This window comes from Cynocephalus volans, chromosome 13 (genome assembly GCF_027409185.1).
Source record: "Cynocephalus volans isolate mCynVol1 chromosome 13, mCynVol1.pri, whole genome shotgun sequence".
NCBI lineage: Eukaryota > Metazoa > Chordata > Mammalia > Dermoptera > Cynocephalidae > Cynocephalus > Cynocephalus volans.
In genome coordinates, this window is record NC_084472.1 from 70,925,567 (window position 1) to 70,944,211 (window position 18,645).

The window sequence follows — 18,645 nt, forward strand, 5'->3', positions numbered from 1 at the left end:
ATATTTATAAAATTGGTCTTTCTGAATCATGAGGCAAGAACCTGGATAATAAAGTTCATAACTTTAAGATAAAATATGAACAATAATGGTATGTGATCACTCACTTTACACGGATGATGTGAAAGCAAATTATGAAAAATTACCCATTTACGCGATACAGAATTTGAGTGCAGATAAATCAGAGAAGAACGTATTACTGTGAAGTTCATTATTATTAAATTAAAAAGCTAGTATAGCCACGGCAAAGGGGTCTTGAGGCAGCAATTCAATTCAATTCAGTGGACATTTTAAAGCACTTCTGCATGCAAGCGGGGGTCTCCGCCCTCAGCATCTCAACACTCTGGTGCCTGCCATTTGTCTTGAGTTGTAGCACACGTCCTTTTATATTGAGTGAACATGCCAAAGAAGTGGAATAATTCCTCTTCCCCTTCTATAGTTAGGGTGCATCCAGGTTTGCATGCAGTGTTAGACTCATTTCTCATGGTCAGAACCGGTTCTTGAGCGGTAGCTGGGGTGGACAGAGAGACAAAGAGGAGCACCTGCATTCGTGGTCCTTGTGAACTTCGTCTGTCATCAGCATCTCAGTAGGAAAAGGTTCTTAAGAACCACAATTCAGACAGTGAAGGGGATGGAAGGCAGCGCCGAGGATGATGATAAGACAGCGAAAGCCGATGCCTGTGGGTAAGGTGGAAGCAGCCAATGCTGCACTGGAAATGCCGAGGTTAGTTCTGACTGGCTGGAAGGAGTCGGATGATTTTTAGTTTGCATTTTTCTCATTTGCTTATCTGTATTTTCCAAATGCTTGATGTAAAGGTTGGGAAGGGGGGTGAGAAGGGAGACCAGAGAAACGCCAGTTACAGTGAGACTGTGGCAGAGCTGGTGCATGGGTTCTGGTCTGGGCACCCGGGCCTGCCCTGGAGGTTTCCAGGGGCAGGAGGCAAACCATCTGGCAGCACATGCACAGGAAGCCAGGACTGGAGAGAGCCAGGACCTCAGCTCTCAAATCTGGAGAGCTTTGAAAAATGCCCATGTTGGCATCTGGGTCTGACTCTCTGAGGGTGGTGAAGACCCTGGTAGGTTTGGAAGCTCTCTAGGAGATTCATTTGTGTAACCAGGGCTGAGCACAACCCCAAAAGGAGGGAAAACTGGTAAGAGAAGCTGTAGCATTCGTATTCAGAGGGACCACAGGGGCCCACAGGGGCTTCACCAAGCGCCCGTAGCTGAAGACAGGAGAAAGCAGGTCACTGATTTAGTTCTTGCCCTTTAGCCAAACCTCTGGGATTTGGAATGAGTTCTTCCAGAACATGGTCAGGGGACTTCCTCTGTCGAAAGCAGTGAAAGTCAGAACTAAAAGCTCCAAGTGGGGTGGGAGGGCCCTGAAGGGTTTTTAAGCTAATAGAAAATCTGATCAGTTTCACTGTTCATGAATTGGTTTAAATTTTCACGGTCTTTCAAAGCAGCAACTAATTAAATAGAATGCAATTTGGGAACACACCTATTTAAAAAATAGTAAATGTTGAAAAAAACAAGAAGTATTTTTGCGTGAGAGCAAAGGAATTTTATGGTCTCTTTTCCTCTCTGAGAACCTCCCCAGTCCTCTAGGGTAAACCACACAACACAGGCAGGAAGCAAGGGCTTCTTCACCTTCCTTCTTTCCCACTTCCCTCTTTCCCTTTCTCCTGCTCTTTGCCTGTTTTTTCTCTCTGTTCCTTTCCTTATTTCTTCTCAAGATCAGGACCTGCCTAACGACATGCAATCCTCCTGAATAAATTAGTAATAGCAATCGATAATGATAACAAGGGCCCAGCTTCCTCCCAGCTGTCAGAGAGGAGCTGTGGCGGTAAAACCTATGTTTTCTCCAATGATCTATTGAGGGTTTTGTGCTTAATAACCACAAGCGCTTTTAGGGTGACTTGGATCCATGAGCTCAGCTCACTTCTTACCTTACTGGCCTTCTCGGTGCTTAGCTCTCTCTTTCCTGCGTGGTTTCCCATCCTGAACTGATAAGCTCTTCAGAAGCTAGAAGAAAAAGAGAAGATGTTAGCCTTAAAGCTAGTGCTTTTAGTTTTCTACATTATTTTTCAATTAGAACAACAATCATCTGAGATTATGTGATGCCCATTTTTGAGAAGAGAAAACCAAAGCCATGAAAACTCAAGAGACTACATCCCCAGTTGTCTTGTTAGGAAAGGCCATTGTCTTCTGATCTCAATTAAAGAACTAAAAAATAGAATAGCCACCAACATCCAAATTCTGTTCAGTAACAAACACACAAGCTTGATTCCTCCTCTACAAAAGATGTCAACCCATCTCAGGAAGTCTTGTAGATTATTTATACAGAAATACATATGTACAGAGAGATTATGCCTCACATTTAGATGTGAGGTCATAAGATGAGTTGAGCTGTCAGAAAAGTGCTCAACACTCTTCTAAAAATAAAAGGTAATAAGTAGACATTCATGCTTACTGCTGCAAAGAATCTTTGTAACCAAAGAAACAGCAAAATCAGACCATGGTCTGCTTACCAGACAAGTATCCAAAGAATCTGCAGAATTTGTAGGGAAGATAAAGTTGGATTTAAAAAAAAAAGCATGGGCTCCTCATTTTTTTCCTAACCCAAACCTTAGCAGCAAATTCATATTTTTTTTTAAAACACACAGAACTGCAGAATTTAGACAAACCCATTCCAAACAAATTGCTCATCCGATCCTTCCTGCTGGTCCTGCACTGACCACGAGGACTCCATCAGCTGAGGGCCCATTGAACTATCAGCTACCTGGGCACAGGTCTTTGAGGACAACTATAAAATGTAGTTTTCCGTGTGTGTGTGTGTGTGTGTGTGTGTGTGTGTGTGTGTGTGTGTGTAGATCAAGAATAGCCAACTATAGAAGTAAAAACCTCACCTACCTTCACATTATGTGAGTGGAAAAATGCCGCATGAGATAATAGCTCCAGTAAGAGACTGAGGCAGAGAGATTTAAAAGTGCTGTCCTTCAAGCAACCTAGATCCAAGTGCTGATAATCCTTGCTAAATCAAGGATATGGTCCTAGTGATAAGAACACTATCAACTTTGAAGAATCAGGTGAATTGAGGAATTCATGACACGAGAGTGAAAAAATCAGTATTTTGATATGAATGATTTTAAAAATGTAAAGCTACCTTTGCAGATAATTTTAGGATTGAGTGGAATTCTAATGTTTCCAATGTTTAACTAAAAAGAAACTGAGACCAAATACCCAGGATTTATTGAGCCAAAATGACAGTTCTAACCAGGAAAACACACGGTCAGGGTCACCCTGAGAAATGCATTCTGAAGAGGCCAGCAGAGCTCAGCATTTCATAATTGCAAGAAATGGGAAGGGTCCAAGGAGAAAGACAGAGGGACAGCCCACCTCCTAAGTACTATCAGGTTTTCTATTGGTTGTACATGATGTATAGATTTGGTGTTGTTACTAGGTTACATAAGGGTTATAAGAAACATTCTAGGTTATTTTAGTGAAGGACATGGAGTTTGAGACAATGACCAGGAGGGACAAGCACGTAGAGAGGGTGGAAGGTAATAGGAGCTCTTTGTGCCTGGGAGGGGAAAAATGCTCCCAAAGGTCCAAGTTGTCAACTTTAAAAGAAGTTAACTATTTATGCCTGTGTTTAGTTTTGAATGCACCAGTTTTTATTCCTCAAACAGAAAGGCAGATCCACAGATGTTGGATGCATTGTTATTTTGCATACTGTATGCATAATTGCAGGTTCTTATCCTTTAGTTAAAGCAGCCCCACATTGAATTAAAGAGAGGTCACACTCAAATGACAGCCTCTGTATTTCCAGCATTCAACTCAGCGTCTCACAAGGAACACGCCCACTCACGTTTGGACCCCCAGTGTGGCTTTCTGTGCCATACTGTCTGCTTCTAAGTAAAACTAGTCTATGATAACTTTTTCCAGGACAGGCGAACGTGACTACGGACTTATTCCAGATCTCCCAAGGCATCATAACTTAGCTGACATGGTCAGAGCAGACGTTTTTGTTATCACCCATCTATTTAAATTGGACAATCCAAAAAAAAAAAAAAACCTTTATGGGGCCATCTCCTCACTGAAAAATATAATGGAGGTTTGGGTGCATGTGGTGCATATGGTGCTTTACTTGATAAGAATAGGTAAAAAGAGGGAGAGAATTAGTTTTTGTCCTCTGGGGGCCCAAACATGAGTGGGCGTGTTCCTTGTGAGACACTGAGCTAAATGCTGGAAATACAAGGGCTGTCATTCTGAGTCTGTCCTCTCTTTAATTCCATGAGGGACTGCTTTAAGTAAATAATGAGAACGTGCAATCATGCATACAGTATGCAGAATAACAACACATCAAACATCCGTTGATCTTTTCTGTTTAAGAAATAAGAATTGATGCATTCAAAACTAAACACAAGCATAAACAGCTAACTTCTTTTAGTTAAAGTTGAGAACTTGGACCTTCAGGAGCATTCTGTCCATCCCAGGCACAAAGAGCTCCTGTTACCTTCCACGCTCTCCACATGGTGCCCATCCTGCCTGGGCGTTGTCTCAAACCCCACGTCACTTCCTCCATGGCCAGCTGCCTTCCTTCCGCCTTTCCCTTACTCTCCCCACTCTGTTCCCTGAGCTAGTATTAGGCAAATCCAAGTGTAATGTTCCCTCCTTCCAGAAAACAAATCTCTAAGGATTTGTCCCAAATAAGAATTGTGTGGACGAAGGGCCCTCGAAGCACAGCTGGCATCTAACCACAAGATGCTTCGTAAAGCTTCTGATCAAACCTTTATCATGCTTCCTAGCAAAGCTTGAGTTACACTTGGAATGATTGATTTTAAACAATGTTTAGAAAACTCAAGATTATTGAATGCAGAATCAATTGAAATAACAAAAGTCCAGATCAGACTTTAGAAGAAACCTAGTTTTTTGACTAAATAGTTAGACAAACTTGGTTAGATTTGACCAGCTTTTTAGATTAATAGAAAGAAAATTTATTTACATTTATCATTTAGGGTTGGTGAATTCTAGCCTTAAATGGAAAACTTATGCTGGCAGGAAAAGAAAAATAAGAGAAACAAAATGACAATTTGAGGGCTGACAGCCTTCTGAGATGAGGACCCTTCATCCATGGGGAATGCCCCCTAACATCAGTACTTGGGATATATCACTTAGTGCTATGGTGAGGACCATAGAGTGTACACGCCACTCATTTTCTGGCCTGTAATCAGGAATGAGTGGCAGCCTGCTTCGTTAATTCTAACCCTCAGCACTGTCTGTCTTTTAGAGATTGGAGGGCTGAGTTGCAGAAGGATGAAGATCTTACTTCAACTGGGACTGAGAACTCAGCACCAGCAGCTGGTTTCTGTAATTTGCTAAAAGACCCATCTGCAGAGGAAAAGAGCTGCATGTTTGGAGGTCATCTTTCTTTTACTTCATTTCTGCAATTAATCACATTGAGGGAGCAAGAGGAAAATTTGGTAAATGTGTGGAATGCGGCCGAGAAGCCAGGCTGACTCTGAAGCTTCTCGTAAAATAATAGGAAAGGAAAAGAGGGGGAGGAGAGTACAGAGCAAAGCTGATTATGATCAGCTCTAGATCAGATTCCAGCCAAGGGGACTACTGAAGATGCTGATCATGTTTAGGTGATTATCGATCAGGACTTTGGGTTAGCTAGAAGGCTCAAATTAGGCATATACAGTAAATGTTAGTGACCCAGATTTTGTGGGAAGCCATCCGATCCTAACTGTCAGGCTTTCATTTTTAGTAAGATGCTCCTCAAGCAGCACTACCTGGGTGGAGCTCTAGGAGGAATCAGCTTAGATAAGAGGCACTAGCCTATCAGTGCAGGTGAATGGTGAAGCAGAAGGCTTGGGGTGGGAGGGAGAACACACCTTGCTCCTGAGAATTTTATCTGATTGCATTCCACAGGTGGTTCTGACTTTTTGGAGTGCAAATAGGGCAGATGGGTCCTAGGTCTCATCCAGGTTCCAGCTGGATGACCTTGGGAGCCTCAGTTTCCTAGAAAGCAGTAGTAATAAAATCTCCTCCCTGCTCTGGGGCTGGTTAGGGATAGGGTTAGGGTGTGCTGAAGGGGCTGTTTGGTTTCTGCTTTTCTCTTTCCTGGCACCCAGGTCTGGCGTTACAGGGCGGGTGGTGAGCAGCTCAAGAAATACCGTCTAGCTGTCTACAACCACGCACACGTTCCAGAGACCTCTGTGTGGCTCCCCACATGTGTGCACATCCACTCTTAAACTGATGAGGTCGAGGGAAGGGAAAGGGTTAAAAACACCAGCTGCCTTGGGAAGTCCAGAAGTTACATCACACAACTAGCCCGTAACAGGTCACAGACAACTCAGCACAGGAAGAAACACAACTTCTGCTGGTTCAAGATGACACGAAGTGTCCCAGATGGGGGAGAGGTGAGAAAAAAGATTAAAAAATGAATAGGCAAGAGACAGCCATCCCCCAAACTTCAGAGAAGCCTTCAGACATTGAAATGCTAAATGGACTGTTTCTGAATAACTTTGAGTGTAATTTTACAGGCAGTGGGACTATTGTGAAATACCCTGCTTAAATAAATTTATCATGAGATAGAGAAGACTTCAGTTCAAGTCTTCCTAGAAAGCTGGCTGGACAGATGTGGTCACCCCCAACACCTCCCCCTCGGGCCTTGACCATGCCCCCTGGCTTTTCTGGGTTTATAGGTAGGCCAGTGGCGAGTGAGAGGATGGTGACAGCGCATGCCCAGAGTCCCCATGGCCAGAGCAATGCTGTGCCGGCAGACTTTGGACTCACTTCCTTGGACATAGCACAGACTTGCTCCTCTGTCTGCAGCGCGAATATCCCTCGCAGGGTTTATGCTTTACTCATTCTACTTTTAATTATGGGTTGGTAGAAAGAAAAGTATGTACAAGTTTCTGCTCCTAACATTGTACATTTTTAAAAAGATGGCTTGCTTCATCCTGAATGTCACTTTCCCATGGGGTGGGGCCGCGTTTCCCAGAGTCCCTCCCTGCCACATGTGGCCACACCCTGTGGTGGCCTTTTCTTGTTTGCCGAGCGTGTACTTGTTCTAGGACCACTTCACTAAGCACCAGGGAAAGTAAAGATACATTGTTGTTTTCTGTATTTGTAAACAAAACATGTATACTTAAACAGGCACATGATGATCTATTACAAAACATATAAATTATGATTAAGTTTTAAGAGTCTACACAGTAGAATCCACTTATAGTCACTCCCAGAAAGGAGAATTAACATGTTATCCTTATGATAGCAGAATCTAAAAATCCCACCATGGAGCTATCTTTTTCTGCTTTCTCTGCTTTTTAAAATCCTTAAAGCAATGCTTTCAGTATTCCACATGCTTTGCCATTAACCACTTGGAGTCTTTGCTCCTTTCCAGACTGTAAAGGTAAACTGACTTCACTGTTGTCATGGCTACAGCAATTCCTGTTCCCGGACCTCCTCACTGGGTCTCTGATTCTTGGCAACTTGTCACTAGAGTTTAGCCATGTCTGGCATGGAGGAAGTGTTCAATAAACATACACAGAAAGGTGTGGGTCCCTCACATCAAATATGTCACCCAATGTCTACTGAAGAACCAGCAAGCATGTATAAACATGTTTTTGCATTTTGGAGATAACATAACCATACATTCTAGAAGAATGAAATTAAGGGAAAGATTATTGTGGATTTGCACATATCAGAAAAGCCTTCTTGACCACTGAGCTGTGTGTTGAATATTGAGGGAGATACTGTGTACAATTTAGACTGGTAGAATGTAGACTGGGTTTCCCAGGAATGGGATGACCTGAATACAGGTAGTAACACAGAAGGTGGTCATCAGCATGTTCTTTTGCAGGAATGTTAAATGCAAGATGGGTGAACCTAGCAGAAAGCTGTGGGCTGCAGGAGAGCCCTGGGTCAGTGGGCAGGTCTGCATGGTCTCGGGTGTCCTCTGCCTCTCTGAAACCCAGGGTGGGATCCCCACCAGGGCTTCACTGCAGCGTTCTGTGGCTGCACAGCAGCAGCCACAGCTCCGCTCCCGACTTGGCGGGTTGTGCAACTCAGCAAGAGGTGTGGACTCCTCCCATCCTCCCTGTGGAGACAAAGTAGATCTCCCACCCATGGAAAGCAAACGGAGATAGCCTAAAGTTAGAAGGGCAGGCCACAGAACTCTGCTTCTTTGACTTTTAAAAGAAAACCCATAGAACAAATTTAAAAGTGCAAAAACCTCATGTATAAAATAAAACAAAAGATATCTGAAAGAAAAAGAAAAAGAGAAACGAAGTATCAGGCTCTATCCTCTCGCTCCCCTTGTCCTGTCTCTCCCTCTCCTGTCCTGCCCTGTTCCTCTCTGCCATCCCCCGGCCTGTCAGCCTGCTTTCTGCAGACAACCATTTTTTCTCAGGTCAAAAACACTCTTGTAATACCCTGTGTTCAGAACATAGAAAACAGCTACAACATCACCAAAACCACCACCAAAAAACCAAACCTGCGCACACAGGACAGGGAGCAGCAGAGCAGCTGGCAGACAGACGACACCGGAGCAGAGCTGCAGACAACTCGCGAGTTCCACGGGGGCACGGGGACCCTCTGGCCACCACGCTTCCCCGTCTCCTCCCTCCCATCCTGTCCCCCCCTGCACACCCCCCAGGGGACGGCCACCATCCTTGATCTGAGCTCCTCAATGTGCAAACTGAACGTGAGGGGCACGCCAGTGCTGAGTGCCTCTTTCTGCCTCAGGGACAGGCAGGAGCCACCTTGGAGCCTCTGCGGGAAGGCCAATGCCCAGGTTTCCTTAATGGGAGGACAGCCAGTCCCCGCCCTCCCTCTGTCCCCCTCTTTCCATCCCACAGCGCCCGGGAGGCCTGGAGAGATACCCAGGGCAGGAAGGTGCTCTCCATCTCTCTCCAGACAGGCTCTGCACCTCCCTCCCTCCGTCCTGGGGGGCTTCTTGCCCTCACTGTCCAAGTGCAGGTGCCAGGTTGACCCGGGTGGCATGGGCTGGGCAGCCCCATCATCCTAAGCCTTGGCCATTCTGCTTTAGGGTCCTTCCATGGCAGGGAGCTGGAGCCCAGCACCTTGGGGACCCCACAGGGGCCTTTAAAGTGCTCTTTGGGTGTCAACTGCCCCCTGCTGTACTTCTGGCTCCCAGGGGAGGCAGTCGGGGGTGTGAGAGTGTGAGAGGGGAGGACAGGGTCCTCGCACCCTCCTGCTCGGGGCTGCTCTCTCCCTTGCTGGGATCTCACACATTCCCCTGGGGGAGAAGGCAGTGGCTGTGGCCATCGTGGCACGTGGCCTGCCCTGGATACCAGGAGGCTGCTGCCCCTGAACATGAAACAAGGCCTGTGGTGTCCCCAGCACTGTCCCACCACCAGCGCCTCTGTCCTGCCCTCCCACCACATCCAGCCTCCTCTGCCCTCGCCGCCTCCCCCGCCAGCCACACGGCACCGTCAGTCTCTCCTGGACATGCTCTCCTCTCAAGACTCTCCCCGCACCCCGTCCTCCTTTGGAACCTTCACTTGGCAAAGTCTGCCCTGACTGGGCCTGCCACCCCCCTCCCCAGCTCTGCAGCGTCACCACCGAGTCACTAACTCGCCTTGGTTCTGACTCAGTCTCAGGTGGACCTTGGTGTGACCCTGCTGTGTCCCACTAGGGTGATCAGAAGGAGCCTCCATTCCCTGCGGCCCTAGCCCAGGCAGTGGTGTGCTCATGTCATCTCCAATAACAGTCACCATCTGCAGCATACAGTTCTGTCACTTAGATGACCACTGCCTTTTATTCTATTTTAGAAGCAACTGGAAACACAATATAACAAGGGTGACAGTTTTAGAAAGACTTTCTATCTGACTTCCCCAACAAGCATTGTGTAAAATACTTATCAGCCACTCAATCTTTGCCCCAAGCCAAATGCTCTTTGTCTTCTTTGCATTTAGAGTCTAAAACAGCAGATGAGCCTGCACAGGCATTAAACCCAGAGTAAAACTCTGCTGCTGGTGGGGTCAGGGTGGGGAGAGTTCGGGAGCATGTGGGGGCAGCACATCACTGGCTGTGGAGGCCCCGGAGCCCTTCCCAGGATTTGAGTCCAAGTCCTAACCCCCAGCACCTGTGAATGAAACTTATTTGGAAATAGGGTCTTTGTAGGGGTCATGAAATCAAGATGAGGTCATACTGGATTAGGGTGGCCCTAAATCCAATGACTGATATCCTTATAAGAGAAAGGAGAGGAAAATTTGGGCACAGACACACAGGGAGAAACACCACATGACAACAAAGACAGAGGTTGGAGGGATTGTGGCCCCAAGTCCAGGGATGCCAAGGGTTGCTGGCAGCCACCATACTCTGGAGGAGGAGAGGAAGGATCTTGCTTAGAGCCTCCAGAAGGAACCAGCTCTGCCAGCACTTTGATTTGCTCTTCTGACCTCCAGATCTATGAGAGGGCACATTTCTGTTGTTTAAGCCAGCCATCTGTGATGCTAGGAAAGAGGCAGATAGGTGGGGACCTACAGGATGAGTGGGAGGTGTAGGTGAGGGGCTGTGGAGGGAGTTCTCTGGAGGGAGAGTGTGTCCCAGGCAAGGCAGGACTTGTGCAAAGGCCTCGAGGCAAGGAGACCATGAGTGGAGTCTGGGTGTGACATGGGAGTGACTGGATACTACTGAATCCACTAAAGAGCAGGACCCTCCTAGTGGCACGAGTGGAGTCTCAGATGAGATGACTTATACCGTAGGAGACCAATGATGCCCTTCATCTGTTTTTGGATGATGATTCAATTCTACTGTGATGAGAAAGCTCTCCAGAGTGCTGGGCTTCCCCAGACTAAGAATGACCCAAAAGCCAGTAATTCCCCAAGAACACAGTCAAAACTTGTATTAGTCAGGGTTGTCCAGAGAGACACAAGCAATAGGATACGTATGTAAAATATGAGAGGGGATTTATTAGGGGAATCAGCTCACGGGATTGTGAAGGCTGTAGTCCCACGGTGGGCTGTCTGCAAACTGGATGCCGGTAGCGTGGCTCAGTCCAAGTCCATAAGCCTCAAGGAAGCCGACGGCGCCGTTGGTATAAGATCTGGAACCCCAAAGCTAAAGAGTCTGAAGTTCTGACACCCACACACAGGAAGGCAGAATATATCTAGCTCCAGCAGATAGAGAGATGCAGCTTTTCCTCCGTTTTTTTCCTCTGGTCCCCCAGTGGATTGGACAGTGCCCGCCCATACTGAGGGCGGATCTATCCCATTGAATTCATGCAGGCCCACATGCTAATCTCTCCGGGAAATACCCTCATAGACACACCTGAAAAGAATGCTTTACCAGGTTTCAAGGTATTCCTTAATGTAATCAAGTTGACACCTAAAATTAGCCACCAAAGCTCATTTAAGACATCTGCATCCATCCTCAAGCAAGCTTCTCCGAGACAACGCAGAGGGACCCAGCATGCCAACAACCTCAGGATCTGGCACTGGGCTGGGTGTTCAATGGAACTAAACAGAAAATGTTACAAAAACCCCATTCAGATTCATTTATGTAAGAAGTGCCAGAGAAGAAAGTAGCTTCTAGATTTTCTGGGATGGGGCTTTTTGCTTTGGAGTCTCAGATCATATCATCTATAAGCTGGTTATCACATTCCTTTTTTTTCTTTCAGGCTTAACAGATTTCAGTAGATTTACATCACAGAAGAACACTGCCTTTAAGTTATCAAAAGCCATTTTAAAAGAAAATTATGGAATGGAAAAGTGGAGTTTACTGGAAATCTGACTATGGTCCCTTGAATTTACCACTCACAGCATCAGCTGCTCTGTAGATAAAGCTGTTCTCAATAAAGCAGCAAATGACTCGTTCTGGAATTCCCATAAACATCACCTGTTTAAATGACAACAGAGCATTTTCTTGAAGGAAAGAAAAAGCAGATCACACAGCAGTTCATTCATGCTGAAGTTAGATAGACTTCGAAATTTCTCGTTAGTATAGCCACAAGTCTGTGACCAGGTAAGATAATCAAATTTGCAGCTATATGGAGAGAGATGAGATTCTCTGTGTGGAAATAGCAAGGTCACAGGAAGCTGCCCTTCTTGCTCTGTCATCCTGACAAGCCAGGCCAGCACTGTCACTCCGGCACTGTCCTCCTGACCTTGCGGGGAGGGCGGATTCACTGACGCTCCTGTGGGCACACCCTCCCTCTGTGGCTGGTGGGATCGCTGGCAGCTTTGCAGTCACGTTGGTCTGACTTAGTCATAAGGAATGAACGTTGGGTCCTGCTGGCTTCTGTGAGGCTCATCACAAGTTGGCCCTGCACAGTTGCCCAACCCAGGGGACCTGCAGTTGGGAGGTGTCAAGGCTGTGGGTTCAGAGAGGAAGTAGCTCAACCTCGGGTAACAGGCGTGCCCGGGGAGAGCGCCTTCTTGTCCAGGCTCTCCCTGTCTTGCCCTGAAGAGTTTGGCCCATGTTCCTTCTTATCTGTAAATGTCACTTCCTGAAGTTGTTGTGGAAACCACTAGTTAATATTTTGCAAGTTTTGGGGATGCAAACCATTGAGTCAGAGGCATATTAAACCCCAGTGTGGGCTTTTCCCTCCTTATCTGCAGCGGCATCTCCCTAAGATATCAGCTGTGGCGGAGCCATGCCTCTGCTATCCCCACAGTTCCCATGTGCTGCATGGCCCAGGGTACTGGCGCTGGTGATCGGAGGAGCCACTCACACTCGGGCACTGCTCACAGCCAGAGCCAGCGAAGCAGGACAGAACAACGCTTGTTCAACTTGGCTTATTTTAATTCACCTCCAGAGCAACTTACAAACCCAGATATCAGGCACGATAGTTTTTGATGGTCTGTGTGTAGGGTCAGTGCTCAGACCATATGTTTACAGGTGGTCTGGGCCCCAAAGAGCTACAGTATGACTGGAATAAACCTAATCTTTCTGAAAACAAAGAGGACACTGAATCCTGGAGTTGTTGATCTACAATCTCTAGATTCTAACCAGGGAAAAGAAGGCCACACTGTGGCCACCAACCCCACTTTGGTTTCATAGGAGACCTGGCTCAGAGCCGATCTTCTAATCTGTGCCATGTCTTTACATGGGCACACAATATTTTACTGGGTGACTTCCTTCCAGAATCTTCTGGAACTTTCCAGAGCCTTCCAGATTCTAATCAGGGAGAATGCTATGGGTGGTCACCAATCCCACCATGGTCTGGCAGAGGACACGACTCAGAGCTGATTCCCTAATGGGTCCCACATTTTCACATGGATGGGCAACATTTTACTGGGCAAGTCCTTAACTACACAGGACACAATAGAAAGATAAAGGATGTTGGCAAATGTTGACCTAAAAACAAACTGAGGCCAAATACAGATAGCCAGGATTTACTGAGCCAATATGACAATTGCAACCAGGAAGATGTACAGTCAGGTCACCCCGAGAAATACTTTCTTATGCGGGAGCACAGAGCTCAGGATTTTGTGATCACAAAAAGGAGGACATGTCAAAGGAGAGAGATAGCCCCATCTGAATTACTTCATCATGTTTTCTATTGGTGGAACGTGATGTATAGATTTGGAATTGTACTAGGTTACACGAGGGTTACAAGAAGCATTCTAGGTTATTTTATGGCTTTCTGATGCCATTAAGTCTGCTTCTAAGTAAAAATGGTATTATGACAACATTTTCCAGAACAAGTGGACGTGACTACAGACTTATCCCATATCTTCCAAGGTACTGTAATTTAGCTGACATGGTCAGAGCAGTTTTTTGATCATCACAAATGACAGTTATATTTAAAGAAAGGGGAGGGAGACACATCACTAGACAGCACGATACAATGAAAAGAACTCTGGATTTGGATTCAGGAAACCCTGCAGAGTGGCCACCACTGACAGGGTAAAAACTTTAGAAGTATGTATTCTTAGTTCTCTTCACCTGTAAGGAGATAGGTGCTATTATCATGTTTCCCAATTTACAGATGTTGAAACCCAGGAGTTTAGAAAGACTGAGTAACACAGGTCCACACGGCAGGTGGGGCAGGGCCACCCAGGAACACTGCCTGGTCTGCATGGAGCTGCCCCCGAGCTTCTGCCCAAGGCGCAGCTTTTGGGTTTCAGTTCAAGTGCAGCCATGACCTGACCTGATGGCCTGGTCTTATGAAAAGAGGGTTTCTTGATGCTAAGTCCTGGATTTATTAAGAAAAAGAGCTCCAGGGAAAGGCCAGAAGACACTTTCTCTTTCATTTCACACCTTTTAACATATGCTCTAATGACTCAAAATGTATTAACAACTTCAAGCTTATTATCATTAACAACCTTCATACCTTATTTCCTTCAACATGAAAACTATCACAGAATAACAATAAATAATGAAGCATTCTAGGAATACATCATTAAATTAAGTATCTCTTAAAACTCTGTTATTGAAAAACTGGCATTTAAGTGAATAATTCAATAAGAAATACTTAGAGTAAACAGCATATACTATGAACCTAAGACTGCCAATCACCTTGCATTTTGAGCTTGAACTTTTTAAGTGTTTTTTGCATGCCATTTAATTTCTAAATGATATCTTTGGGCCTAAAAAGATCAATATCCGTTTAAAAGACAATGATTTATTACCATTAACTTGAGGCCTTATGATTTTACTACTTCATCAAAAACAAGATTATCCAGGAATGCCTTTTATAGAATATAAAAAATGTGGTTTGCAAAATGCAAACATCTCGGCAGAGTATATTCATAATTTTGTGGCTTGCCTGATAAGTTGTGTCTACACTAAAATTATAATAAAGCATCTTCCTCATTTATACTTCTCTAGAATAACATTTGTGGATAAATAATTTCTTTTTTGACCCCAATCATAGAATAGCAAGAGTGATTTGAAATGAAAAGAAAATGGGTCTGGAGCAGGAAGCCTCAATTCTAGTCCTGTCTCTGTCATTCAGCACATGGCCTTGGATGGGCCACTCAGTCCCTCCAAGCCTTCTCAGGAGAGAGAGCTGGGTCCAGGTGACTCCGTGGGCAGTTGTGTGTGATGGCACTTGGTGATGTCCGCAGGATGGGGATGGACTGACTGCATGTGTCCTGCAGCACTGAGCACTTTCACACACCAAGCACCTCCGGAGAGGGCTTAAGCAAAGCTGTCCACATGTGTCAGCTGTTGGCAGCTGGATTCTGAAGCTAGAGGCCAAGTCCAAGATGAGACAGGAGGGAAAACTCATTATTTGAGTGTCTACTAGGTGTTCAGTGCCGGAGATAGCAGACAGAGTTAGAGCAGAGAGCTGGGTTCAAATGCACACTCACACTCATACCACACATGCACACATATAGAAGCCACTCCAAGTATATTCTGAGAGCAGAAGAATGCTGGCCTGGTGATGTGTAAGCCAGACAAGCCTGGAGGGGCCAGTGGCTACGAGGACAAGCAGAGGTGGAGGAATAGTGAGCTCTGCAACCTACCTGCCCCCTTCCCCCCCTACCAGAGCTCAGGAACCAGGAGGGCTTGGCCTATCTAGGGGCAACCTTCCTCCCTGAAAACTGATGCCTTCACTCAGGAGGAACAAAGGGCACCTCAAAAAGGAAGTGTGCTCAGCAGCACCCTGCTGTTCACGGAATCGAATTGGGGCTTGGCACACAGTTGAGATGCGGGCACGAAGGGGGCAGACAATCGTGGTTATCTTCACTGCAGACAAAGCCACCTTCCCTCAGCACCGGGCTGAGAACCTCAAACACAAGACCCAAGTGGGGCAGAGCGCAGCACACGCGGTGGGAGTGAGACCCAAGCCGGAGCAACAGAGAGGACACGCAGCGGGAGCTCCCAGATGCACAGCTGTGCCGACAGGTGACCATCGTCAAGGGCAAATGCAGACCCCCAAGCGAGGCAGATCCAGTGCCCACAGAGACTGAGACTCTGCCCTTCAGAAGACAGGGAGGGCTGGTGATGACATAGGAACACACCTGTGCCCAGCACAATAATCGCGAATTACAAAATGTTTTAGTTAACATACGTGAAACAATTCACTAAGAGCTTTGGGGGTGGGTTCTTCTATGAATCAATTACTTTTTTTCAAAATCCTAATATGGAGAATACACTCTGCTATGAGCTTCGTCCCAATATTGTCAGAATAGAAACATCTCAAACCAGGCCACTCCAAAGGCTACCTGCTGACAGACTTCACACACGGCGAGACCTAGGCAGGCTCTGGCTGTGCCGTGGGAGAATGCCAGGCCTGCAGGCGACACATGGCAAAGACCTCAGTGTAGGGTTTTTCCTCCTTTCTTTTATGCAGCCCCGTGGGCACCCATGCAGGTCTGAGCTTTGCCTCTTTGAGGAATGAACGGAGACTCTGGCTCTACTCCTATTGCTATTTTTCATATTTGAATTTCTCTAAGTCTCCAAATTATACTACAAAATGTATGTAGTCATGAAACCCATCACATCAGCAATGCACGGACATCTCCTAGCAAGGCTAATCTAAGACAAGGATGGTAAACTACTGAGTTTTGGACAACCAGAGTGATTACCCTTCCGAGCAGGGACCTGACCATAGACATTATGGTAATTAAGCATTGCTCAGTTGAAGGAGATTGGAATAAATTTCTGTGGTTGGAATCCAGGGTAGATTTTTCAAGTTCCTCTTTTACACATATTGTGAAAACAAATGAAGTTGAATCTAGGACTCAGTGAGATGGTCGTATCACATAAAGCCACACAAAAATACAATCTGGGACCTCTTCCATCTCAGGAGCAAATGTAGTTTTTCTGTTTTGTTTTGAAATGGTGTGGAATTTTGTCCAGTTTTCAACCTTCCTTTACATTAAAATTTACCTTAAGTTTCTTTAGCACAACTTTATTTTGGTATTGTTAATATATATGCATATATACACACAGAGATGTTTAATTAATTTATTTAACATTAGGACTATTACCTACTGAGTCTTTAAATATGGCGTTTCACGTGCACTTAAACACGTATTTTCAGCAAGGTTGGTTGCTAGATCTGTACATGTCTATGTCCTACCTTCCCTTCCTATGACAATTGTCAACTACCAGTCTGAAATGAATAAGGTTAGCTTTTAATATCTGGTTTAAATCCCTCTCTCTTCACATTGAAAATAAATAAATAAATACATACATACATACATACAGAAATAAATAAATAAATACATACATAAATAAATAAATACATAAATAAATAAACAAATCCTTCTCTCTTCAAAAGTGAGTCTTGACATATGAAAATAATGATGGAATAAAAGAATCCTCATCTCCCTTTAAAACCATAACAGCTTTCATACAGCAATATAAAATGATACATTGGACCTATATATGCATTAACCTATTTCTCAAATATAATTTATCCTCTTTATATTTCCAGGAAGACAACTGCATCTGGTGTTTACACTATGTAAATTTCGGTCTCAAGCTATCCCAAGGTTATTACATTTCCAGACATCTGAAAGGACCAGAATTAAAAACACAAAACACACTGCCTCCAACCCCCCACACTCTCACATAAGAGAAACCTAGCTCCTAAAATATGTGAGAATCATTTTTGTTTATTTTATAAAATTACTGATTTCATTTATCTGTTTTTTTAAGGCAACAGTTTAAACTGAGTAAATCATGTCCCAGTTCGCTAGCTGCCTTCTGATTGGCAGCGAATAGATTCAGACACATAACTTCCGTAAAGTTCAGGCTCATGCTCTGTATCAATTGGGGGATGGTGATTAGAATTAGCAGAATCTACCTATCTGTTATACAACAAATATGAGGACTATGAACTTTGTAGATATTAGGGTGAATAACACATTTTAACACTTCTCCAGAATGTTCTCCAGAATGTAAGAACATAATAGAATATTTAAGCCCCTTATAAACACAATGCCACCAAAACTGGAGAAAAGCCACCACATGCAAAAGCTGTGCAGGGAAGGAGACTTCCAAGAACAACCTAGAAGCAAGGGGAGGAGGCACCTGCAGGAGAGAACAGTCTCTTCCAATCACACACGAGGCCTGAAAGTGTCCAGACAGAAGCCCAGGGAGCTGCTATTAGGAGAGCAGAGGCCAACAGACCTGGAAAGTGAACTGGGGTACAGAGAGAATAACACTTTACAGTATATTATTGATTCAAAATAGCTACTGATTCTCTTTTCTTTTACCAGGCGTGATCCCCTTCTTCAGAAATTCTGCAGCATTTCGTCCATACACATTGCAGGGCACTCACAAATAGTTTGCCTTGGGAAACCCATACATGCACTTTTAAGTTCCCTAATAAAACTATAAGTACTCTAAGGGCAAGAGCTACATCTGTTTTCTCTCCATGTACCCTGAAATGCAGAGCATAGTATTTTGCACAAAGTAGACAGTCGATGATTTTTTAAAGTAATTATGCATTTCCTCTGTGTGGGAAGCCTGCAACAGAGCCCTACAATTTTTGCTTTGATAGCAAGTGCAGCACACATGTTAGTTTCCACTCTACAGGAAACCAGATGAAGAATACCAGCATCCATAATTATTTCTTATCATATACAGTAGCACTCATAGGCAGGAAATAAAATGTTATTCTCTGAATGTGGAGAAAGTATCAAAAACTAATGATACAAATAAATTGTCATATTGTCAACATAAAACTTTACCATCAATGAGTCATTCTTT

The 18,645-nt window shown here is 44.9% G+C and overlaps 1 protein-coding gene across 5 annotated transcripts in view; it reads right to left on the minus strand.

The window, feature by feature from the left end:
• MBP (myelin basic protein) overlaps window positions 1-18,645 on the minus strand; it is a 138,816-nt gene that overhangs the window by 111,417 nt on the left and 8,754 nt on the right. For all 5 annotated transcript variants that reach the window (XM_063077534.1, XM_063077533.1, XM_063077536.1 and 2 more), the window contains exon 2: window positions 1,944-2,019. In XM_063077534.1, the coding sequence (XP_062933604.1) occupies window positions 1,944-1,994 (51 nt within the window). In that variant the 5' untranslated portion in view covers window positions 1,995-2,019. The remainder of the gene's footprint in view (window positions 1-1,943; window positions 2,020-18,645) is intronic.